At 39.6% G+C, this 23,603-nt stretch overlaps 1 protein-coding gene across 3 annotated transcripts in view; it reads right to left on the reverse strand.

Moving 5' to 3' along the window:
• RAD18 (RAD18 E3 ubiquitin protein ligase) overlaps nucleotides 1-23,603 on the reverse strand; it is a 123,825-nt gene that overhangs the window by 17,712 nt on the left and 82,510 nt on the right. For all 3 annotated transcript variants that reach the window (XM_074957556.1, XM_074957555.1, XM_074957554.1), the window contains exon 12: nucleotides 20,407-20,469. In XM_074957556.1, coding sequence (XP_074813657.1) covers nucleotides 20,407-20,469 — 63 coding nt within the window. The remainder of the gene's footprint in view (nucleotides 1-20,406; nucleotides 20,470-23,603) is intronic.

The following is a 23,603-nucleotide window of genomic DNA, read 5'->3' on the forward strand; positions in this document are numbered from 1 at the left end:
TGATGTACTGCAACTCAAAAGTAAGGGTAGCAGGATAAATGGAAACTTGTTCTGACTGAGTTTTAATGTTTGGACCATCCAATGTCATGGGCATCAATGCCAATATTGACTTAGGCACAGATTTTGCTTGGCATCCTGGATCAAATGATCCAGTAAACTCGGTTTTCATTTGAAACATGTGACTTCATATAATTTTTGCTGTTTGGGACAGGTGAAGTGCTGCTTCGTCACAGTCTTCCTCACATACTTTTTGGAAGGCAGGTCCAAAATTCTGATTGAAGGCAAGGAACATACCAGGTCCTTCTCTGTGTGCTTGGAGATCTGGAATGCATGAAAGGATACAGGATTTTAATTCAGTGCTGTGAATGTGCCCAGCCAGTGTCACCCCCAGCTGTTCTAGCCTAGCAGTAGAGGCTAGTTTAAAGGCTGGAGCCACGTCTTCATTCAGTCTTGTCTCTTCAACGTATACTATCAGTTCAGCAAAAGCAATCCCAAGGGACATCATCTGTGTTGCTTTGTTCAGTTTTCCTCTCCTGGACTTCGTTGTAGGGAAACACCAAACATCTTGCATGATCATGATACTCTGCCTCTTGCGTCACGATTAGTTTTGCAAATAAGTGCTGATTTTGCACCTGGCATGCACCTGCAGACTCCATTATCAATGTCAAGCTTCATGGAGGTCTTTTGATGGTATGTGCATTTCACAAATAAAGCACACTTCTTTTCTGGAGGCTCTTCGTGTCAGTCACTTAAATGTGTGCATTTCCTCTGCAGTTTATCAAGGTGATCCATAGCTTTCTCAGATTTTTTTTTTCCCCCTCGGCCCTTTTAAGTTTGGTCCTGTTAAACATAATGTCGCAAAATTTGTGCCACTGTCCACTGTTCTTGTTCAACATTTTTTCAATACCATCACCATCATTTAATCTATGTATTTCAATGGATATGGCAAATGCATTCAGTTTATGAACACATCTGAAATTTTCTGCTAGAGTCTGATAGATCCAATCTGCTCTCTTTTTGATTCTGCTGGATTAATCAACTCTGCACTTTTGTCTTCCCAATAAAACACACGCTGCTCCAATCAGTAGGTGAAAGGGATGTCTCCATTGACGGCCCTGGCTCTCAAACAAGCTTGAATCTTTCTGACATGTTTGAAGTACTATTAATAGCCAATAGTCATCTAACATCTTTCGCTATTGTGTACAGTTAATATTACCCAAATCACCAAACATCTTTCACACAACAAAAGTAGCATCTGAAAGAAAAAAAGAGAAATGTGACTAAATTGTGCCATGACCACAATGACAATCAAAATATGTCCTTACACCAGTGTTAAGGTCAGGCTGAAGCAAAACCAAGAACATATCCCTTGTATGTTCAACTTTAAAATGTTATTTGCCGATTATGACAAAATTATTAAAAGTGCTGCCATAGCCACATGGGATGAGTTGGCGATGGCCCCATATCTGAAAATCTTTATTAGGTCATGCACTAAGACTGTGGCAAATTTCATTCTTTTACCATAAACCCCACAATTCCACCTTTTTTGGTATAATAGGCATGGAATGTTACAGATGGTCTTTAGCAATACAGAACATTCACTGAAAGAAGGCATGGGTTCAGGTATTTCTAATCCATCTGGGGAACAAGAGGTGGAGATTGTAGGATAAAAATGACTGCTGAAATATCTGAAGCAGTTAGTTTGAGAAATACTATATGTTTGTGGAACCCAGACAGTCATTAAGTAAATGTATTAATCTGAAACAATTATTCAGTTGTTATGACTACAGATCAAATGATTCTCTGAAATGAACCCAGTTAATCAACAGCGTTTATGTGAAGTGGGACAAAATCCTATAGATTATCCTACCATTAACAAAGATGTATTTTAAACTCAGTATGTTCTTTGCTTTAAGAAAAAAGGAGAGGATATATTTTGATAAATGTAACAACAAAAGTGCAGATTTGCCTATAATTGTCCTAAAATCTGAAGCAGAGTTATTTTTAAATGGTGGAGAAGAAAAATCTCTCTCTCCACCAGACTTTGGAAGAGAGACGGATTAATCTGAAACAAAGACTAGAATGTACTCTTTGAGACACTGTTTTTCAAGGAAGAGTTCTATAGGAGTTGGGGTGACGTTCATAAATTTTTCAGAGTAATTATGCATTGTATTCAGACAAATTTTCAGAAGTGCTCACCACCTACAATTAAGGCCAGACTTTCAAAAGATGGTCCGCATTCTGTAATTTCCACTGAGAACAACAGGAACTACCACACACTGAGTACTTTTTGAATGCATACGTGAGAACTGCTGGTCACTGAGATATTCTGGAGAAAAAAAATCAAGCTTATAACATCAATTACTTCTATAGTTTCTGCTAAACTAGTCCTTTTACAATAGGCATTTTATTATTCAGCCCCTATTCTCACAGTGTGCTCTGCATGAGCAAACCCCTCAGCCTCTGATTAGATCCACAGAAATCAGTGGGGCTTCTTGTGGGCCAAGTAGTCAACCTACTCGGAAACACCTTGTATAATCAGGGTCCAAGACTTCAATTACTGTAGATTATTATTTTAAAATAGACTCAAGTACACTAATACATTCATTTTAATTACGATAATGTGTTTGTTCACTTAAAAAGAAAAGGAGGACTTGTGGCACCTTAGAGACTAACCAATTTATTTGAGCATAAGCTTTCGTGAGCTACAGCTCACTTCATCGGATGCATAAAGCTGTAGCTCACAAAAGCTTATGCTCAAATAAATTGCTTAGTCTCTAAGGTGCCACAAGTCCTCCTTTTCTTTTTGCGAATACAGACTAACACGGCTGCTACTCTGAAACCTTTGTTTACTTAGGCGCACTGAACTGTAGATAAACTGGCACTCCATTGAAGTCCAATCCAAAACAAGTACACTTGCCCCTCTGCTAACAAATGAAGATTTTAATTTTTTTAGAGAAGGAGATGAGGGAAAGAATCTGTATATTTAAAAAAAAACCATTTACTTGATTGATTACTTAATGGAGGAAGGGGAAGGAAAACAGAAAAAAAACCCACAAAAACACCCTGGAAACAAAACAAAACAAAAAACCAACAACCCAAACCCATAATCCCAGAGTACATAGCTGCTCATCTCCATCTCAGGAGAAGTGAAGTCTAGGTAAGCTAATAAAGGTTACTAACAGAATCAAGTAAAATGAATGGTCATTTAGCCATGAAATAATACTTCATCAATATAGCAAAATACACTTAACTGGTGCACCCTGATGGCATCTAAAATTGCCAATTAAGCTATGATCTCATTAAGCAAATGTCTACTGAAACCTAGCATGCTTTGCAGTGATGCCAGACTACACATGAATTTACACTGTACCCATCACTTTAATTGATTAAAGACAAAGTAAGCTAAAATGAATATAATGAATTTAACTTACAGGATTGTAGGTTAGTTAAGAAGACAGTCCGAAAAACTCATTTGGATACCAGAATGGAACAACAAGCAACGAGCAGTCATTTTGGGGGATTTTTATGGAACAAGAGCCTTTAAGGAACCAAAAAGCAATTAGCAGCTGTAAGATACAATAAAAACCTTGAAGAAGAGTATATTAAAATAGACTCTAAGTAAACAAAAGTGCTAGTAAGCCATTGTGAAGCACCAAATAAATACAACTGGAAAAATATCAGATCCTAGGCAGGGACCCAATTTAGATGGCCATGAAAATCATCTATCAATTAAATGTATTCTATTACAAGAGTAATAAAAGTCACCCTGGTTTAAAGCTCATCAGTGCTGATCAAAATCTGTTGTATATTTACCAAAATACAGATATACTCAGAATGCTGATTATGTAAAATTGGCTCCTTACTCTACAGATCTTCCCTGTATGTCACAGTCATATCTGCTTATTCACCAAGGCTATTCGTTAGGCAATGAGTTTACATCCCAATCCCAAACTCCCTTTATCTCGACTGAGCAAATGTGGGTATAGAAAGGTGAAGCTGGATTCTCCATTTTGTTTCATAACTGCCTCCAACAAAATTTGACAGGTATGTTCTAACTGCAGGACCTTTACCCTTGGAAAAAAGGACAGGTTGATTTTCAGATCCCATGTCAAGCTGACAGTCCAGAGTTAAAGAAAACCACTTTTTTTTTTTTTTTTTTAACTTGTACACTTAGCAAATAGGATCTGAAAATCATCTGCAATAAATACAGAAGCCCTGGTCATGTTTTTATAGTTACTGTAGTAGAAAGAAAGCCTAAAATGTACGCCCGTGTATCAACAGGCTGGTATGAGGCCTCAGCTAAAGCAGCGAGCCAGCTTTACTGATATAAAGCAACGTTAGCAAAAGTCAGGCTGTGAGGAAACATCACAAGCTCACAGAACCTGGCAAGAGCAGGGCTGACCATGCAGAAACACACACTCCAAAGAAGGGCTGGTCACAAAATACTCGTGCAAACACAGCCCAATATCAAGGATGGTACAAAAGCACTCCCCAAGGAGAACAGGAACACACTGACCCCTCCTAAAAGATAAGGTCAGGATGACAGTATGTAATAGAGATGTTTTAATCAAACCAAGATGTACAAGGTGATGGGTGATACCTAGCCATGTCAGGGGGCAGTAACTAACTATGTCAGAGGGGCACTACTAACTTGTTTGTATCTGGATATAAAGATGTATCTCAAAGGGAGCATCTTTGTCTAGCCTAGGGAGGAACAGAAAATCCCATCATTCACTAAGATGGTCCATTGTTATGGGCATACATATATTAGTGGTCTGGTAGAGTCTGTGAAACACTAGTACCGTCCTTTGTCAACAATAAAGCTGGCTGGGTGCCTTCATCCCGTAACGGATCTTGTGGTCATTCGGTGGTTCGCTCAAGCTCAGGCCAGCTGTCTGTGCAGGATTGGGGCAGCACACCGATGAAACACGCACACACAGCCAAACATTACATCAACATCTTACCACAGTCACCTTTAAGAATAAAACATTTCCTGGGGAACTGTATAGGTCATGTATTGGGAAGTGGAGATTTTCATTTGTCTGAAGCTATTCCAGGTTGCATCTGATTATACCTGGTACAAAATGTACATGGTATACAGTGTGCAAAATGAAGTTGTGTTCTAATGTCAGTTTTCAGTGTCATCACCCCAAAACTACTGCAACTGCCATGCAAGTTGGCTGAATGAAAACAAGCACTGAATGGGCATGCAAATTGAATTACTCTGTCACCCCTAGAAGTGGCCCCACTGTGCTGAAGCACAATGGAAGGTGAGGTCTGGGGTAGTTTGCATTTCCAGTGGTCACGGCATACCAGTTCTGTGGATAAAGATACACTTTCAGACTCCATGGCTGTCCACCTGGTACCCTTCACATCCCATTCAGGGGCTCCACCCTCACCTGGGAAGTCAAACAGACTGGTACCTTCCACCAGCATCAAATTTCACTTTGTTCTCAAAATTAAAAAGGAGAATAAGTGATGGAGGAATTTCCTATATCAGCAATATATTTATAACAAAATTTACCTCTGCTCCCCCCCTCAAAGGATACAATAGAAGTATACACAGATTTTTTCTGAAGCTTCATTAATATCGCAATAGAAAAACTACAACAGCATACCCGGGTTTCATTCAGAGTTCTAGTGAAATTGAATGGGGCGTTGGGCAGGACAGGATCCACCACTGCTAGGTGAGCTTGCTCTCTAACATCCACCCAAACCCCACAGACCTGCCCCTCCACACTGGGCCAGGAGACGCATATGTTTGCCTATGCCAGGACCCAGTGATGGGCATGACAAACCATCTAGAACCTTGCCAGGACCCACCATTTGAGAAACACTGCCTTAAATGATGTCTGAAGATGTCGGAAGGATTCAGATTCATGTCTTGAGCCTATATCTTGTGTATAGATGAACCCATCCTAAAGCTATCACCATGAAGATTTCCAGTGGAATCTACAGAGTTCAGTACTGAGCACCTGCTATGTCGCCTCAATTTAATTAGATTTGGGTGATCTGCATGTACGTTCCAATTCACTTTGTTTGCAAGCCTCCTCAGCATGTCTGAAAAGATAGCAGCTTAATTTGTTACTTCTCCAGAGGATGAGGGAAGCAATAAAAAACAAAAAAACCTTTCTGAAAGCAAAGATTGTGCTTAAATACATTTCAGGAATGAGCCCAAGATTTAGGTAAAAAAAGTGGCCAAAAGGCCAGTAAAAAGGAGTAAGATGTTACTAAGCTGCCCATTTCCACACTTTTCATTAATAACTATTAAGTGCAATAAATAAAAACTAATATTTGGATTTACTGCTTCAATATTAACTTTTAACTGGTGTGTGTGTCAATGTAGACTGATTAGTGCAAATAAAAGGGGACTCCAGAAGATTAAATGTAACATCTCTATGGTGCTCATTAAAAGCTTTATGAGAGTAGGCAATTTATTAACTGCATCATATGAATACTAAATTATCCTTTATTAGCTCTACCACCTAAATTAATATGTACAAAACATCATCCTGTTGCAATCAATAGAACTGTCAATACAGCTTTCATTTTCAAACTATTGTGTCTGAACAAAGGTAATGCACTGGAGAAGTTGGTAAGATCTGACCAACTTTAAGCTACTGGAAAATAAAAGGTCTAGAATTCAATTAAAATCCAAAAACTACAGTCTCAATTATGCTCTTTCTTGATCTGCCTCAGGCAAGGAATAACCAGATTAGATACCTGTTAACAGAAGTGTATAGATTGCTATCTGGTTTCTGATTTTCTTTCAGAGGACCCTATTTGTTTTGAAATTTGTAACATGTCACCCTCATACTAGGTGTACTGTCAAACACTAAAAACAAAACTGTCGCCATCAAATGATCAAAAGAAAGACCCTTTTCTGCCACTGCCACTGTCCACCTTTTACCCTCAGATACCCTCAAATTCTCTTGTAGCCACTAACCCTGAAAAGAAAAAGAAAAGTTACAAGGCATCGGCATCATACCCTAAAGGCTGCCATACTGTGCTGTGGTATATCATGCCAAAGTCAAGGACTCCCCATTGAAAGCACTCTGTCATCTGGCTTCAGGAGTTCAACAAAAGAATCCTAGCTGACTGTTCCAGCTCTGAGTGGAGACTGAAAGGAGTGTGTAGCAAAAAGTGATCTGTGGAGAAGTATCCAAAGCTGATTTCCCATTCATAGAAATACATTCCCCTGCACCACCACCACCCTAGGCAAATTAAATTACTGAGCTATCCTTTTGCTACTCAACACAGAGCAGCTAGTTGACCTATTCTCCACACAAGTTTTAGCATGTCTTCATTGTAATCCATTCAGACCCAAGGGAAACCTTAATTCGCAACAGAATAAAAATCATGAGGGTGGAAAACATAAAAAACACATTAAGTAAAAAGTTAGAGGAGTGTTAAATGTTCTGAATCAGACTTGACAGAAAGAATGGTCATTTAGCTGAGGAATAATCATTTCTCTATTAAGGTTAAGAAAATCATCCTGCTTTAAAGACCATAACAATGAATAATGTTAGCTGTCCCTTACAACATAAAATTGCTTAGGTAGTAATATTTACTAGCCTCTTCATCATAGAAAGGAAATGTGGTTTTAGAGTAATAAGTATTTTTAAAAGGTGGTGTTCAAAAGGGGACTGTCAAGTTAAAGTTTTGTGTTTTTTTGGATAAAAAAATATTTCTTGTACCTACGTTACCAACAAGCAAGGTAGATAAGGTTCCTAATCAGTTGTACTCTGTAGGTTCTCATGCTCTAGCACAATACTGTAATGCTGGATTTGCAAATACTTAGTGGGTAAACATTGCTATTTGGATACATATTTAAGAATTTTTCCTCCCATCATAAAACCTGAATTTTGATCATAGAAACGTAGGACTGGAAGGGACCTTGAGAGGTCATCCAGTGCGGTCACCTGCACTGAGGCAGGACTAAGTATTATCTGACCACCTCTGGTGGGTGTTTGTCTAACCTGTTCTCAAAAATCTCCAGTGATGGAGATTCCACAGCCTCCCTAGGTAATTTGTTCCACTGCTTAACTACCCTTACAGTTAGGAAGTTTTTTCCTAATGTGTAACAACCTAAATCTCCCTTGCTGCAATTTAAACCAATTACTTCTTATCCTCAGTGGTTAAGGAAAACATTTTATCACCCTCCTCTTTATAACAACCTTTTACGTGCATTACTGTGCCGCCCACCCCACCCCTGTCTTCTTTTCTCCAGACTGAACAAACTTTTTTTCAGTCTTTCCTTGTAGGTCAACGTTTTCTAGACCTTTAATCATTTTTGTTGCTCTTCTCTGGACATTCTCCAATTTATCCACATCCTTCCCAAGGTCTGGTGATCAGAACTGGACACAATACTCCAGTTGAGGCCTTATCAGTGATGAGCAGAGTGGAAGAATTACATCTCATGACATGCTTACAACACTCCTGCTAATGACTCCCAAAATTATGTTCACTTTTTTTGCAACGGTATTACATTAGTTTGTGTTCTAGTATAACCTCCAGATCCTGTAGTACTCCTACTTAGGTAGTCATTTACCATTTTGTATTTGTGCAATTGATTATTTCTTCCTAAGTATAGTTCTTTGCATTTATTGAATTTCATCCAACTTATTTCAGACCATTTCTTCAGTTTGTTCTGATCATTTTCAGTTCTAGTTCTGCCTTCCAAAGTGTTTGCAACCCCTCCTAGCTTGGTATCATCCACAATCTTTATGAGTGTCCTCTCTATGCCATTATCCAAATCTTCTATGAAGATACTAAATAGAACTGGATCCAGAACAGATCCCTGCAGGACCCCACTCAATATGCCTTTCCACCTTCACTATGAACCACTCCTGTAAACTACTCTACGTAAGCTTTTCCCAGTTGTGCACCCACCTCAGTCAGCTTGTCTAGGCGATATTTATCTAGTTTGTTCTTGTGAGACAGTATCAAAAGCCTTAGGCCTTATCTACACTGGCACTTTACATTGCTAACTTTATAGGTGCCAGTGTGGACAGTGCACCAGCGCCAGTAGCTGTGCTCCCAGTGCTGGTAGCTATGCCCCTCACGGAGGTGGGTTTTTTTTTTTTTTTTTTTTTTTTTTAAGAGCGTTGGGAGGGCTCTCTTCCAGCGCTATGCCACGACTACACAAGCCACATTAAAGCGTTGCCGCAGCAGTGCTTTAATGTTGCCAGTGAAGACGTGCCCCTAGTAAAGTTGAGATATATCACACCTACTGCTTATCCCCTATCCCCAAGGCTTGTTACCCTGTCAAAGAAGGATATTAGGTTGGTCTGACATGATTTGTTCTTGACAAATCCATGTTGACTGTTACTTATCACTTATTTTCTTCTAGGTACTTACAAAGTGATTGGTTATTTGGTCCAGTACCTTTCCAGGTACCAAAGATAAGATGACTGGCCTATAATATCTTGGCTTGTCTTCATTCCCCTTTCTGTAGACAGGTACTATATTTGCACTTTTCCAACACTCTGGATCTCTCCCATCCTTTACAAGTTCTAAAAGATGATTATGAATAGCTCAGAGATCTCTTCAGCTAGCTCCTTAAGTATTCTAGGATGCATTTCATCAGGCCCTACAGTCTTGAGGACATCTAACTTGTCTAAGTAATTCTTAACTTGTTCTTTTCTTGTTTTAGTCTCAGTCCCTACCCCATTTACACCGATGTTCACTGTTAGTCATCCAATCATTGCTAACTTTATAGGTGAAAATTGAAACAAAAAAGGCATTTAACACTTTGGCCAATGCTGTGTTTTCTGTGATTGTCTTTCCTTCACTGAGTAATGGGCCTACCTGTCCTTGATCTTCCTCTGGCTTCTCATTTGGATTTGTAAAATGTTTTCTTGTTACACTTTATGTCCCTAGCTAGATGAATCTTATTTTTTGCCTTGGCCATTCAATGTTGTCCCTACATGCTTGTGGGTTTTTATTTATATTAATCCTCCATAATTTGACTTAGTTTGCACTTTTTTAATGACTCTTTTTAGAGTTTTGGGTTGTTGAAGATCTCCTGGTTAAGCCAGGGTGGTCTCTTACCATACTTCCTATCTTTCCTATGCACTGGGATAGTTTGCTCTTGTGCCCTTAATAATGTTTCTTTGAAAAAACACCAACTCTCCGGAACCCTTTTTCCCCTTCAGACTTGCTTCCCATGGGATCTTACCTACCAATTCTAGGAGTTTGCTAAAGTTTGCGTTCTTGAAGTCCATTGTCTTCATTCTGCTGTTTTCCCTCTTACCATTCCTTTGAATCATGAACTATCATTTCATGATCATTTTCTAAGATGCCTTTCACCTGCAAATTCTCAACCAGTTCCTCCAGTATGTCAGAATCAAATCTAGAATCGCCTCTCCCCTAGTTACTTTCTCCATCTTCATTCCAAAAACTGCATTTCAAAAGCTTATTAGATGATCACTGCCCTGCTGTATTATTTTCCCAAAAGATGTCTGGGTAGTGGTGATAGGGGATTTCAACTAAGTCCTGTGTTTTGGAAGATTTTGTCAGTTGTTTAAAAAAAGCCTCATCCACCTCTTTTTTTTGGTTAGGTGGTCTATGGTAGATACCTACCATGACATCACCCTGGGTTTTTTTTTACCCCTTCACCCAGAGACTTTCAACTCGTCTGCCTCCCACTTCTACCTTATCCTCAGTGCAAGTGTATGTATCTTTGATATACAGGGCACCACCACCTCCCTTTTTCCCCGTCTGTCCTTCCAGAACAAGCTGTACACATCTATACAAATATTCCAATCCCACCAAGTTTCTGTGATGCCAATGATGTCATAATTGTGATTATTCACCAGTATTTTTAGTTGTATATTCCCCATATTCCTTGCATTAGTAAACAGACATCTAAGATGTTCATTAGGTTTCCCCTCTATATTCCTTCTAGTCTTTCCTTTGTCCCTGCTGTGACTGCCCGTTTTCCCCCCAGATTCCAATCTTTCACCCAGGTCTCTCTGTTTTGGACTTGCCTGTTAGCTTTTGTCTCCTACCATAAAACCTAATTTAAAGCCCACCTCAGTAGGTTAGCCCATCTATATACAAAGATACTCTTCCACTTTCTTGAAGGTATCACTTTAAACATTCTTTACCTTTCAAAGTTGATCTAAGTGCCTTATGCTGCTTTGGGAAAAAAAGCAAAATTTATATAAAAGTTCAGTATTAACTTTTATTTTTGTACCATATGTTGAAAAGCCTTCTTCCTATACTTATTAGATTTTTCTGTTGCGTAAACTCTAGATATAAGATGACAATATATTTCACAAATGTTGTTATTTGTTTTACAGTGTGGCTATAGTACAGTATATGGCTAAGAAACACGGATCAAAACTATCTGCTGTGTCCGTTGTATCGCGTTACAAAGTGCAGCTGCCAGTTGCATCTATTTTTGTCTTAGCAGCGTATGACTATCCTTGCAAGAACAGATTACTCAAGTCACAGAATAAAGTTGAAATCTCATTCTATGCAGATATTATACTACATTTTACTATTCTAGCTTCACTGCTTGACTTCTTCCAAAGTAGGAGACTATTCACCACTATGAGAGACTGTACCCCTTGTGACGGGTTCCCCCCAGGGTGCCACCTGGAACTGGGGTACCAATGAGCCCCTTGACCTACAAGGCGGTGCTCCCTCTCACACTGTACTGCTGTGACAAGCTACAAAACCCTCCAGCCTGCACTTTCACCAACATGCGTACAGGTAGGGACACACCCAGCTGCAGTTACAAGCAGGGTCTCTGACCAGCCCCTGCACAGAAAGCTACTCCCAGCTCCTCAGGTACGTACCCACTCTGGAGTATAAACCCAAAATTATACGGTCTTGCACTGCACAGAGAACTGTGCAGCATAAGCTCATAATATTTTCCCCCTCCCTCAATGTGTAGAGGAATATGCAACAGACTTCTGCCCCTGAGTTATAATTCCAACATACCTCAGTCCAATTCACTGGTTTAGATAAAGCAAAAACAAGTTTATTAACTACAAAAGATAAAGTGATAGCAAACAGATCAAAGCAGATTACCTAGCAAATAAACAAAAACTGCAAACTAAACTTAACATACTAAATAGATTGGCTATGAATAGCAGATTCTCCTCTTAAGAGATTATACAAGCAGGCTGCAGATTCTTAAGGGGCAAACTGCACTTGCTTTACAGTTTGGAATCCACAGGTGTTTCACTCGCAGGCTAAAAATCCCTTTAGCCTGGGTCCAGCACTTTCCCCAGTTCAGTCTTTGGTCCTCAGGTGTTTCCAGGAGTCCTTTTGTGTGAGGAGCGAAGAACCCCAGATGATGTCACTCCTTCCCTTATATAGCTTTTGCATATGGTGGAAACCCTTTGTTTCAAAACTTGGCTCCCAGACCAGTCTGTGGAAAAATACTGATATCTCAAGACAGAGTCTGGAGACATGTGGTCTCATCACATGTCCTTGTAGCAGCCATCACTCACAAGCTATTTGGAGTGTTCACAGGAAGGCTTGCCAGGAGGGAGATAAGCTCCTCCTAAGGCCTATTGTTTTTTCCTACTGCCCCATTGCCCTGGATAGGCCCTTCCCCACCCACCATCTAGACTGAAAGCATCTTGTCTAGTGGGCGTTACACAGGCGTAACTACATTTGAAAAAACATATACACAGTCAATATTAATAACTTCAGATACAAAAATGATATATGCATACAAATAGGATAATCATATTCAGCTAATCATAACTTTTCCAATGACACCTCACATGACTTATCTTGCATAAAGTACATTATAATTATGTCAGAATAATACCAGAATAATATTTTGGGGTGCAGTGTCACACCCCTGTATTCACAAACTTTTACAGGACTGACAAATTTTGTACAAAATATGCTTTGTGAGGTATCATTTGAAAACTCAATTTGCTGATCACCTAGGTAAGTAGCCATTTTTTGGCAAGAAAAAGGATGTGAGCGAGAAATTTACATTTTGACAATGGAACAGTTGGAGGTTCTCATGTAAACAGACTGGCAGTTGCCTGAACCCCAGCTGGAGATGATTCTCAAAGAGAAGAAAAGATACAAAAATGAGGAAGAGAAGACAAACCACCTCTCTCCCCTTATCACTACTCACAGCATCAAGAATGTCTGAAAGACAAAGGAAGTATCATTTAACTAGGGAAGTGGTCCTGGCTGAAGGAATCCAGCCAGACTGCTGTGAGCATATGGGGAGAGAAACCTTTTGCTTTAAATTCACTTAGCTTGTTAAGTTAGGTGCTAGTTGGCATTTTACCTTTTATTTCTTTGTAACCAATTCTGACTTATGCCTCATTACTTGTAATCACTTAAAATCTATCTTTCTGTACTTAATAAACTTGTTTTATTTTATCTAAACCAGTGTGTGTTTGGATTGAAGAGGTTGGAAACCACCCATTTGAGATAACAGGGTTTGAGATAACATAATTTTCTATTAATGAAATGACAGACTTTCTATGAGCTTGTACTGCACAAAAAGGAAAGAGCTGGGAAGTACAAGATGTATATTTCTGGGGACAAGTCTGGGACTGGGTATTTGCTGGTGTCACCCCAGAACAATTCAGGAGTGGTTGGCTGGAAGTACTCATATAATTCAGCTGGGAGTAATTTACATGCTAGAGGAAGTGTGTGAGCAAGGCCAGAGGTTGCTCTCATAGCGAAACAGTGTAATAGGCATCCCAGATTGGAGAATTGAGTTCAGCAATCCAGACTAACCTGGGGAATGTTACTAATGTCTTCTTCACTCATATATATATATTTTAAGTGAAGTTATAAAACATACAGCCAAAATCTGTGGCCTATCCATCTACCATTTGACTTAGTATCCCCCTCTTGCAAATATTTATAGAAAAGTATGTGATAACAATGGTCTGTATCTGGCTTGACTAATTTTAAATGAACTCAGTTCCACACATGTCATTCTGACTGTTCCACAATTTACCTGTGTGACGTTATTGACTTGAACTGGGACCGTATAGAACATTGTTGCAACCAAGGTCCTGTAGTGGCATCAAATCTTGTATAAAGGGGGTCAAATAAGGTGTCTAAGACAAGATTATGGTTTGCTGGTTATGATTATGCTATCTGTTTGCATGTATCATTTTTGTATTTAAAGATATAAGTATTGGCTCTGTACTGTCTGTATTTCAAACTTATGCTATGCTTCTGGATGTCCCCAGACAAGTTGGTGTCAGTTCTGCCTAGCCTGCTTGATGGCCTATTAAGGACCATCAGCTATACAACTGACCCACTGAGAGAAGGCAGATACGCCTTGTGACTCAGCAAGGTATGCAGGGACATGCCTATGGACAGAACTCTGAGGTTTTTCCATGCCATGTGATGGAATGCTTGTCTTTGGAACAAAGAAAGACAGACCACATGGCAAAAAAAATATAAAAAGCTGCTGCAGCTCCTCCATCTTGTCTTCAAACCTGCTTCATAACTCTGGAGGAACTTTGTTACACTGAAGCTTTGAACCAAGGACTGAAAGACCCATCCCAGCTGTGGATGTACTCCAGAGACTTGATTTGAACCTGCAGTTTATTCTATCACTGCAGAAGGAAATCAAGCCTGAACCAAGAACTTTGCCATTACACTGTGTGTAACTGATTCCATTTAACCAATTCTAGCTCTCATCTATATCTTTTTCTTTTATGAATAAATCTAGATTTTAGATTCTAAAGGATTGGCAACAGCGTGATTTGTGCGTAAGGTCCGATTTGTATATTGACCTGGGTCTGGGGCTTGGTCCTTTGGGATCGAGAGAACCTTTTTTCTTTTACTGGCGTATTGGTTTTCATAACCATCTGTCCCCATAATGAGTGGCACTGGTGGTGATACTGGGAAACTGGAGTATCTAAGGGAATTGCTTGTGTGACTTGTGGTTAGCCAGTGGGGAAAACCAAAGTCTTCTCTGTCTGTCTGGTTTGGTTTGCCTTAGAGGTGGAAAAACCCCAGCCTTGGGCTGTAACTGTCCTGCTTTAAGCAATTTGTCCTGAATTAGCACTCCCAGTTGGATCCTGCCAGAACCAGCATCGTTACAACCTGCTTGTAATTTTATATAATAAACTCTTCAGGGTAAGGCACTTGTTTGATACAGTTACCTATTGTACAGCTCAGTGTCCACTTGCTGAAGTATAAATAATGTTCTATAATTAACCTGAAGAACATGAAGCATAATCAAAGTTGTAGTTTACTTTCTGCTCTAGATTCTTGAGCACAAATCAACCTGTCCACATTTTATTACAACTTGTCTTCAACAAACCCATCAAATGACTAGATTCTCTGATTTAGAAAATTACCAAGGGCAAGAAATGATTTTTCTATGAACAAGTCATCTTGCTAATATTAATTTCCCACACTGCTGTGCAGAAATATTTTGCATAGGAGAACAGAAACTCTGCAAGTTTCAACTCTCTCTTCCACTACAGAACATGGTCTGCAAACCCACAAAGAAGCTAATGGTTCCACTCCCTTAACCTGTGGATTTCTGCTCATACCAAATCAATCATTGGCATTCTCTGGATCACAGTTTCAGTGGCACAAAAGGGAGCATAGGATTTTTATTCTGTAGTCACTGGGAAAACTAGCTGCATGTCACTGCCTGGTAGTTTAAAAATGGTGGCCTTCCATCTATGACCCAGAGGATAATGATGATGTTGGGAAAACAAGAGTCCCTCCACTAGGGAGAGATATTTTAGCTGCCCCATTAACCTTGGCATGACGTTCTCAAAATACATGGCAATGATAGACTGGATAATACTAAATAATCAAGAATGGAGTAAGAAAGAAAAATAATTCACTAAGAAATAATTATTTCCAACTGCCAAAATATTTAAACAATGGGTTCTAAATGTGGCATCAGATGGAAAAAAGTTACAATAGGATCCATAAATAAGCTGCAACTTTGGCAAGTTATGGACAAATAAAAAAACCCCCAGAATGTACACTGAAATATCCTCACATGGAAAGCATATATCAAATACTAGTAGTTTATTCAACATAAAACGGGGATGATATTAAGTCTTATAGTAAAATATTGAAAATAAATATGCTGTATCGTGTGATATAAGGTGCTACTATTAGGTCGTGAGCTAAAAAATGGAAAAAAGGAAGATATCCATCTAGCTGATGAGAAGAGATAAAAATATTGTATAAAGGAATGAAAGATATATGCACTACTGCAGTTTGCTTTATTCATGCATATGGCCACATTACTTTCACATGGTCACTGTGAAAGACTCCAGCTGTGGTCTGAGAAGCAAGAAACCAGTCTATCTTTTTTGGGAGCGTATAATGAGACCTCTCTACAGTACAGGACCAAATCCTGTCTGCATCTTGCAGCCCTCAGCAAGCGAGCTGTGCTCTGGGCAGATTCTGGGCATCTAAGGGAGGAGGATTCCTTCTCCTCCTCTAAGCAGAGTGACCAGTCTGCAGTTGCTGATGCAGCAGAACCCTCTAGCTCCCCCCTTCTGTTTGATCCTGCTCCCATTTCAAGCCAATGGAAATTTTGCCATTCATTTCAACGATAGCAACATCCAGTTCCATTGTGTCAGAAACTGTTAGTTGACTTTGTTTCTTGGATATTATGGATTAAGCAAGTTGATAGAGATGCATTTTCTAAAATATGGAAACTACATTTGAACTGAATACATTTAGCTTATAACAAGCTCCCAGTTCATTATGGATAATGTGTGAAGTCTGCAGCATAAGAAATGCAAATATACACCCTGCAAATATATATGCTTTTTTGGTTTGCTTTTATAAATTTCATCTAATTTGTATTATGCTTTCAGTGGACATAAAATATATCTATGATAATTTCTCTTAAGAAATTGTAACCCAATATGAAACATTCCGAGCAATGGAGGTCAAATGTCATCCTTCAACATAACCATTTAGGACAAATCTAAAGACCTTTTCAATTTCCTTCTTTCATCAGATATGGTCAGATGACTATTATGTTTGTCTTCTGCAATAACCTCTCAGCTGATTCATATTTGAAACCATGAGCTGTCATTTTTTGACAAAGTAAGTTTCAGTAAAATAAGCAATCCCTTTTATATGGTGCATCAAAATGCAATTTGTTGATCTGGACGTATCATTTTGTAGAAACATTTACAAGAGTATGGATCTGTTCTGCAAAGGTGTGTTGTTGTGATGCCGGGGAGGGGGAGGAGTTCTTGCCACATTTGCCCTTTCTCCTCAAAAAAAGGCAAATATGTAAACATGTATCCTGATTTATATGCTGATCAAAAATGGGAGACTAAAAAGAGACATAGGTAGCTTCCTAACAACCCATCAAGATGGAATATTTTATATACCTCTCTCCCCTCCTTAACCACAAGAACTGCAAACAAATAAATATTCTCATTTTTGTAGCTTCTTAGCAGTATAAATCTGTTCCATAGCCACTTCTATTTGTTACTTTTCCAGCCTAATAGTTGCCTTTGAAACCAGCTATTAGTATCTGGCAGGAAACAAACGCAGCAACACTTTTTCAGTACCTTGCAGCAATGTTACCGGAATTCAACCAAGAAAGTGACATTTTTAGGGAAATGACAAAATGTCCCAGATAAGTCTTTATGGACATTCCAATTGTCTAAAGAACAGGTGCAAGATATATACATATATATACATATTTTGCCAACAGAAGGTATAAAAAATCATCGCAAATCACATTTCTGCTGGGGTTTGAGGAAAACAACACGTAAAATATTTCATATTTTAGACTTGAGTTATTTTCATCCCATTTTCAACTGCACTTGACAGAATAAAAAGGTGCAATCTATCCTACCACCTTCAAGCCCAATCCTAAAATAAATTGCTGCCCCAATAAACTTCAAAAACAGGATCTCTTAGATTTATTTCTGAGTAGCAGCCGTGTTAGTCTGTATTCGCAAAAAGAAAAGGAATACTAGTGGCACCTTAGAGACTAATAAATTTATTTGAGCATAAGCTTTCGTGAGCTACGGCTCACTTCACCGGATGCATTCAGTGGAAAATACAGTGGGGAGATTTATATACATAGAGAACATGAAACAATGGGTGTTACCATATACACTGTAAGGAAAGTGATCAGGTAAGGTGAGCTATTACCGGGGGGGGTAAGTGATCACTCTCCTTACAGTGTGTATGGTAACACCCATTGTTTCATGTTGTCTGTGTATATAAATCTCCCCACTGTATTTTCCACTGAATGCATCCGATGAAGTGAGCTGTAGCTCACGAAAGCTTATGCTCAAATAAATTTGTTAGTCTCTAAGGTGCCACAAGTACTCCTTTTCTTAAATTTATGTTCAAATCACATTCAAAATTATTTTAGATAAGCAAAGGGGAGCTATAACCAACTCTGTATCATTTCACGCTCGATAATATGTTATGGTCCAAGTGTAATAACTCATTTGAAGGAGTTTGCATCTCTTACTAGGTTGCCAACACCTGCATACCGATCATACAATGATACTCGCATATGTCTTTTCAGAAAGCGGGTGTTTGAGGAAGGAGTCAAGTGGTTCATGCATGAGTATACCCTAACTATTAGGAGTTCTAACTCCTGCCTGCTGCAAAGAGAGCTACAGCTGCTTGCCTTCTGCGTTAATTTTCTAGACCAGCGGTTCTCAAACTTTAGCAACCCGAGGACCACCATTTTGATTTTAAAATGTTCATGGACCCCCAAGCCCACCTGTCAGCCCCAGGCCCTGCCCCTACTCCACCCCTTCCCCCAAGGCCCCACCCCTGCCCCATCTCTTCCCCACCTCTTTCTACCCCCTCCCCTGAGCACACCCCATCCGCACTCCTCCTCCTCCCTCCCAGCGCCTCCTGCATGCTGCTGAACAGCTGTTCCCCAGCATGCAGGAGGCACTGGAAGGGATGGCGAGGGGTTAATCAGCAGGGTCAGTGGCCCTGGGCATGATTCCATCCCCTCCCCCTCCCTTCCAGAGCCTCCTGCACACTACTGAACAGCTGTTCCCTGGCATGCAGGATGCGCTGGGAGGAAATGGGAGGAGTTGATCAGCAGGGCCTGCGGATCCCCTGGAGTACCCTCCGCAGAATCCAGTTTGATAAACGCTGTTCTAGACAAAGGAAACAGCAGCAGAAGGAAATCATGAGGAAAATGTTACAATGCAGACTACAGCACTGGAAAATAGGTACAACTGAATATTTTATGCTGGTCTTAGTAAATCACTTTTAGGTGCTGTCAGAAATTATGCTTATGAACGTTCTTCTAAACATCACCCATTTCTCTCCTAACCAAGGGCTGTTTTTACACTAAACTTCTAATGATTACTTATTTGATGCTTTCCTACTGATTAACATTCCCACTGATTTCTGGCACCATTATAATCAAGTCAGTGTTTCCATTATAATCTGTTATTATCCAGGACAGCACCATACTTTATTGAGTAAATAATACACACACTTTTAAGAGTTCCAAATTTCATTTCAGTTATGGACTATGGGGTTTATGAAGAGCTGCACCAATCTACTGAACACACATGTTCTTGGGATAATTCCCCAATTAAGTATTCTAAGGACTTCCTTAAAAAATGTAATTCACAATTAAGTCGGATACCATTCCTCTAATATCACCCTCTTATGCCCAACTACTGCAGCTGGCATGATATTCAAGCAGGGATTCCAGCACCAGCGGAGGGACTTTACATGCAAAATTAGTTCAGTCCGCTGGGCATACTGGATTTTTCAGAAATACGAACTAGTCCAATCATATGACTTAAAAAAATGTCTCAGTCTCATATGACAAACTGCAGTATTGTTGCAGAATCCTTCCAGATCTTGATTTCTATTTTCTCTTCCGAAGATTTTAGAAATTTACTGGGGATAAGGCACCTGACTGGGACTCTGAACACCTTGGTTCTAGTTCTAGCTCTGCCAGTGTTGTGTGATCTTGGGCAAAACCATCTATCATTCTGTGCCTCTATTTCCCCTCCCACCCTTTGTGTGTCCTGATCAATTTACACTGTAAGCTTCTGGGCACAGTCCATTTCTCACTATGTGTTTATACAATGCCTAGTACAATTAAGCTTGATCTCAGTTGGGACCACAAGACACTACCATAACACAAATAATAATTAAAACGTTATTTTCTGTTCTAAAAAATGGTGAGCTTTTAAATGCAGAGGAGTGGACTTCTCCCTCCACACAAAAGGAATCCAAAATGAATGCCTGGAATAAAATGTGCTTGATTTGTAAAATCTGTGATGCAAGATCTTCCAACATTTCTAACTCCATCGTGTCAGCCCTAACTACAAAGTTTTCTGTTACTTGTTTATTTAAACCAAGCCTTTTTATTTATGCAGAGGAAACCATCAAATGGCCTAGAATAGTCTCAACCAATTATGTCATTCATCCGTGTACTGTACTCACTTATCTGATGACTCTGAAACCATCTCAACTTCTTGCAGATCTCTCAAAATATCTGAACTGGAGCTGAAAGGATAATATAAAAAAACCTTTTAGACTATATAAGCAATCCTTGACAATTATCCAGCACTCCACTTTCAATAATAAATTCATTCTCATGGAACTTATTATAGATCCCCGATTCTCAGGGTGATTCTTAGCTGACTGAGGCTCCAGCATAGGTTAGTGAAGCTAAAGGACCACACACCAGCTGAGCATAGCCAGAATGCAGTATGTTCTGGCCACTTCTCCTTCCCCTTCCCCTTCCCGAACCAGAGATCAGTGTGCAAGCAGGGACGAAGAATCAGCCATGTTGGTGGAATTCTCAGCTGGCCAGATCCAACTGCTTTCCCTCCTCTTTGCACCAATCACATAGTACAATGGGGAGGGGCACATACTAGAATAGAGAAACTGGCCCTTTAGTTGTCATTTAGGTTAGCATCAATGAAATAAAGACTCACATGTATTCTGTGAGCACTACCATGGAGGCGGTTAAACATGACAGCCACAAGATTAATGAGTCTCTGAAGATGAGCATAGTAATCCTTGTCTGTTTACAGTGACCATCATGCATGAACAGTTTGACCAGGCAGATTTTAATATAAAGAGATTGTGTCTAGTTTGTTTTCAAAGATAAATGTTTTCCTGTCAATTTTTCTGTCAAACCTTTGATAGCAGAATACCAAAATGTCAATTTCTTTATAAAATGTATCACCTCTGTTGAAGAACCACAAATTAAGTGTAAAAAACCCTATCATACTGAACTGCCATATTCCAAACAATAAACCAATGTACTGTCATTTTGGCTTAACTCCACTCCTTGTCCAGCTCTCTCAGTCATTTCACAGGATTTTTTCAAGGGTAGGGAACCTGTTCGTGTTATAGTGAACAAACTCTCCAAGCACCAAAATCATGTAACATCATTAAAGAGAAAAGCTTTTAAAAAAAATAATTTCAATATATTGGATCAAAAATATAAAAGCACAAATAAGAGAAAAAATGAAAAAAACCTGTTCAAACTAACAGATGATAAATGTCAGAGTGTCGTACAATTTAATCACATCATGGCCACTGTGAGAGCAAAAACATGCTGCTTTTGTGGAGCATCACAAATTTTATTTCCCAGTGACTCCCATCTGAACCTCGTCTTTCCAATCTCCAACTGATTCCTTCATTCCCAACATTCATATTGCCACTGCATCTGCTCCTTCTGGCCAAACAAATAATCCACTTTATATTTCCTCCTGCCTGCCAACTGCTGCTCCAACACCTCCTCTTGCTCCGTTTCCAACCCTCTCCAGGTTTCCCAATGCGCCTAATCTAAGCCAGTTCTCCCCTGCCTTCTACAACCTCTTACACTCCACACAGCACCAGGATGGAATCTCAATGAGACAGAGTGCCGTATTTTTAAAAATAATTAAAGAATGACTGTGCCAGTGTGCAGCCTGTATATGTGGCTGGGAATCTGTACCAGAAGTTCCTAAATCCCAGTGCAATGCTTAATATACTAGGCAACACTGTCCCAGTCAGTGCTCGAATCAAACATATATCCTTTTCTGACTTCCCTTTTAAAAATTACAATAAAAGGCAAGAGACATGTACGTAAAATTAGAATCTGTTCATCCATTACCAATTCTTTTCTCCTTGCTGCTTATTCCCCCGCTGAAAGTACAATCCTTGATTGCAAAGATTACAATTAGTTGCTGTAGAGATAATTGTGAAATCACTAAAAGGATTAGGATTTCAGAGGAGACATAAACTACCAAAATCAGATTAAGTGCTATGGAGCAGTGAGACTTCTTATGCAAATATGCCTGCAGTGTTATCGTAGAAAGCCTGGGATATTACCTTACCCACTTTGTGTGTCTGTGCAAACGTGCTCAGTCATGATGATAAAAAGGGACGATAAAAAGCAGAACCAATGGAGGTATACAGACAAAATGATTTCAAAGCAGAATGGGTTTTCAAAGTTTCCTGCGAAGCATTAGACTTTTTCCAGTGGTTCCTTTGGATCATTTGTGAACCACTGAATAAAGAATCGGTAATTAACAAATATTATAAAACATATAGACATACCATTATCTGAAATTAAGAGCAGTGATTGTGATTATGGGGTAAATTTCTCCCTCATGCACCAATGCTGGGTCATAGGGCTTGGCACAAGAGTGCCCCACTGGGGCCAGTGGGAAGGAATTCTGTTTCCCCCACTGGATGCAGAATGGGAAAAGAGCTGCTCCATGACTACCGGATCTCCACTTGAGTTGCATCTGGCTTACAAATGGACACTTGCCTGGTGGGCTCAGTAACTCTCCATGCATCTGACGAAGTGGGTTCTAGCCCACGAAAGTTTATGCCCAAATAAATTTGTTAGTCTCTAAGGTGCCACAAGGACTCCGCGTTGTTTTTACTGATACAGACTAACATGGCTACCACTCTGAAACCTGTCTCCAGATTAAGCTTCAGCATTCTAAACAAGCTCCAAAGGCTGTTGTGTGTGTGCAAATGTACACACTCAGTAACATGGCTACATAAACATAAACCACGCAGCTGATAGCCGTGACTCTTCTCTCCCCAAAACAAACAAATGTCTGACACCCCCTCCAATTCCATCCTTCCCACAAGTGGGAAAGTTAAGAGGAGAAGAATGATTTAACGTGACCTATGTAGAAGTCACTTGTGTTACTCTAAGTTCCAATTCAGCAAAGCACGTAAGCACATGCTTAACTGTAAGCACGAGCAATCCCTGAATTCTAAATGTGACTACTCGTGCTTAAACGCTCTGTTGAATCAGGTATTGAAACATCAGCCCTGCCACAGAGCACCAGCATATTGTACCAGCTAAGAGCGGCAGAAACAAATGGACTATGATTTTATAAAAAGAAAAGGAGTATTTATGGCACCTTAGAGACTAACCAATTTATTTGAGCATAAGCTTTCGTGAGCTACAGCTCACGAAAGCTTATGCTCAAATAAATTGGTTAGTCTCTAAGGTGCCACAAGTACTCCTTTTCTTTTTGCGAATTCAGACTAACACGGCTGTTACTCTGAAACCTATGATTTTATAGTGAATTCAACACACAGGGGCTGGGGAGATGGGGAGGAAATAATCGGTTTCTTACTGTGCAATAATTAAACTAATCTGAGCAAGTTAACTAAAGTAA

The sequence above is a fragment of the Natator depressus genome, chromosome 7 (genome assembly GCF_965152275.1).
Source record: "Natator depressus isolate rNatDep1 chromosome 7, rNatDep2.hap1, whole genome shotgun sequence".
Classification (NCBI taxonomy): Eukaryota; Metazoa; Chordata; order Testudines; family Cheloniidae; genus Natator; species Natator depressus.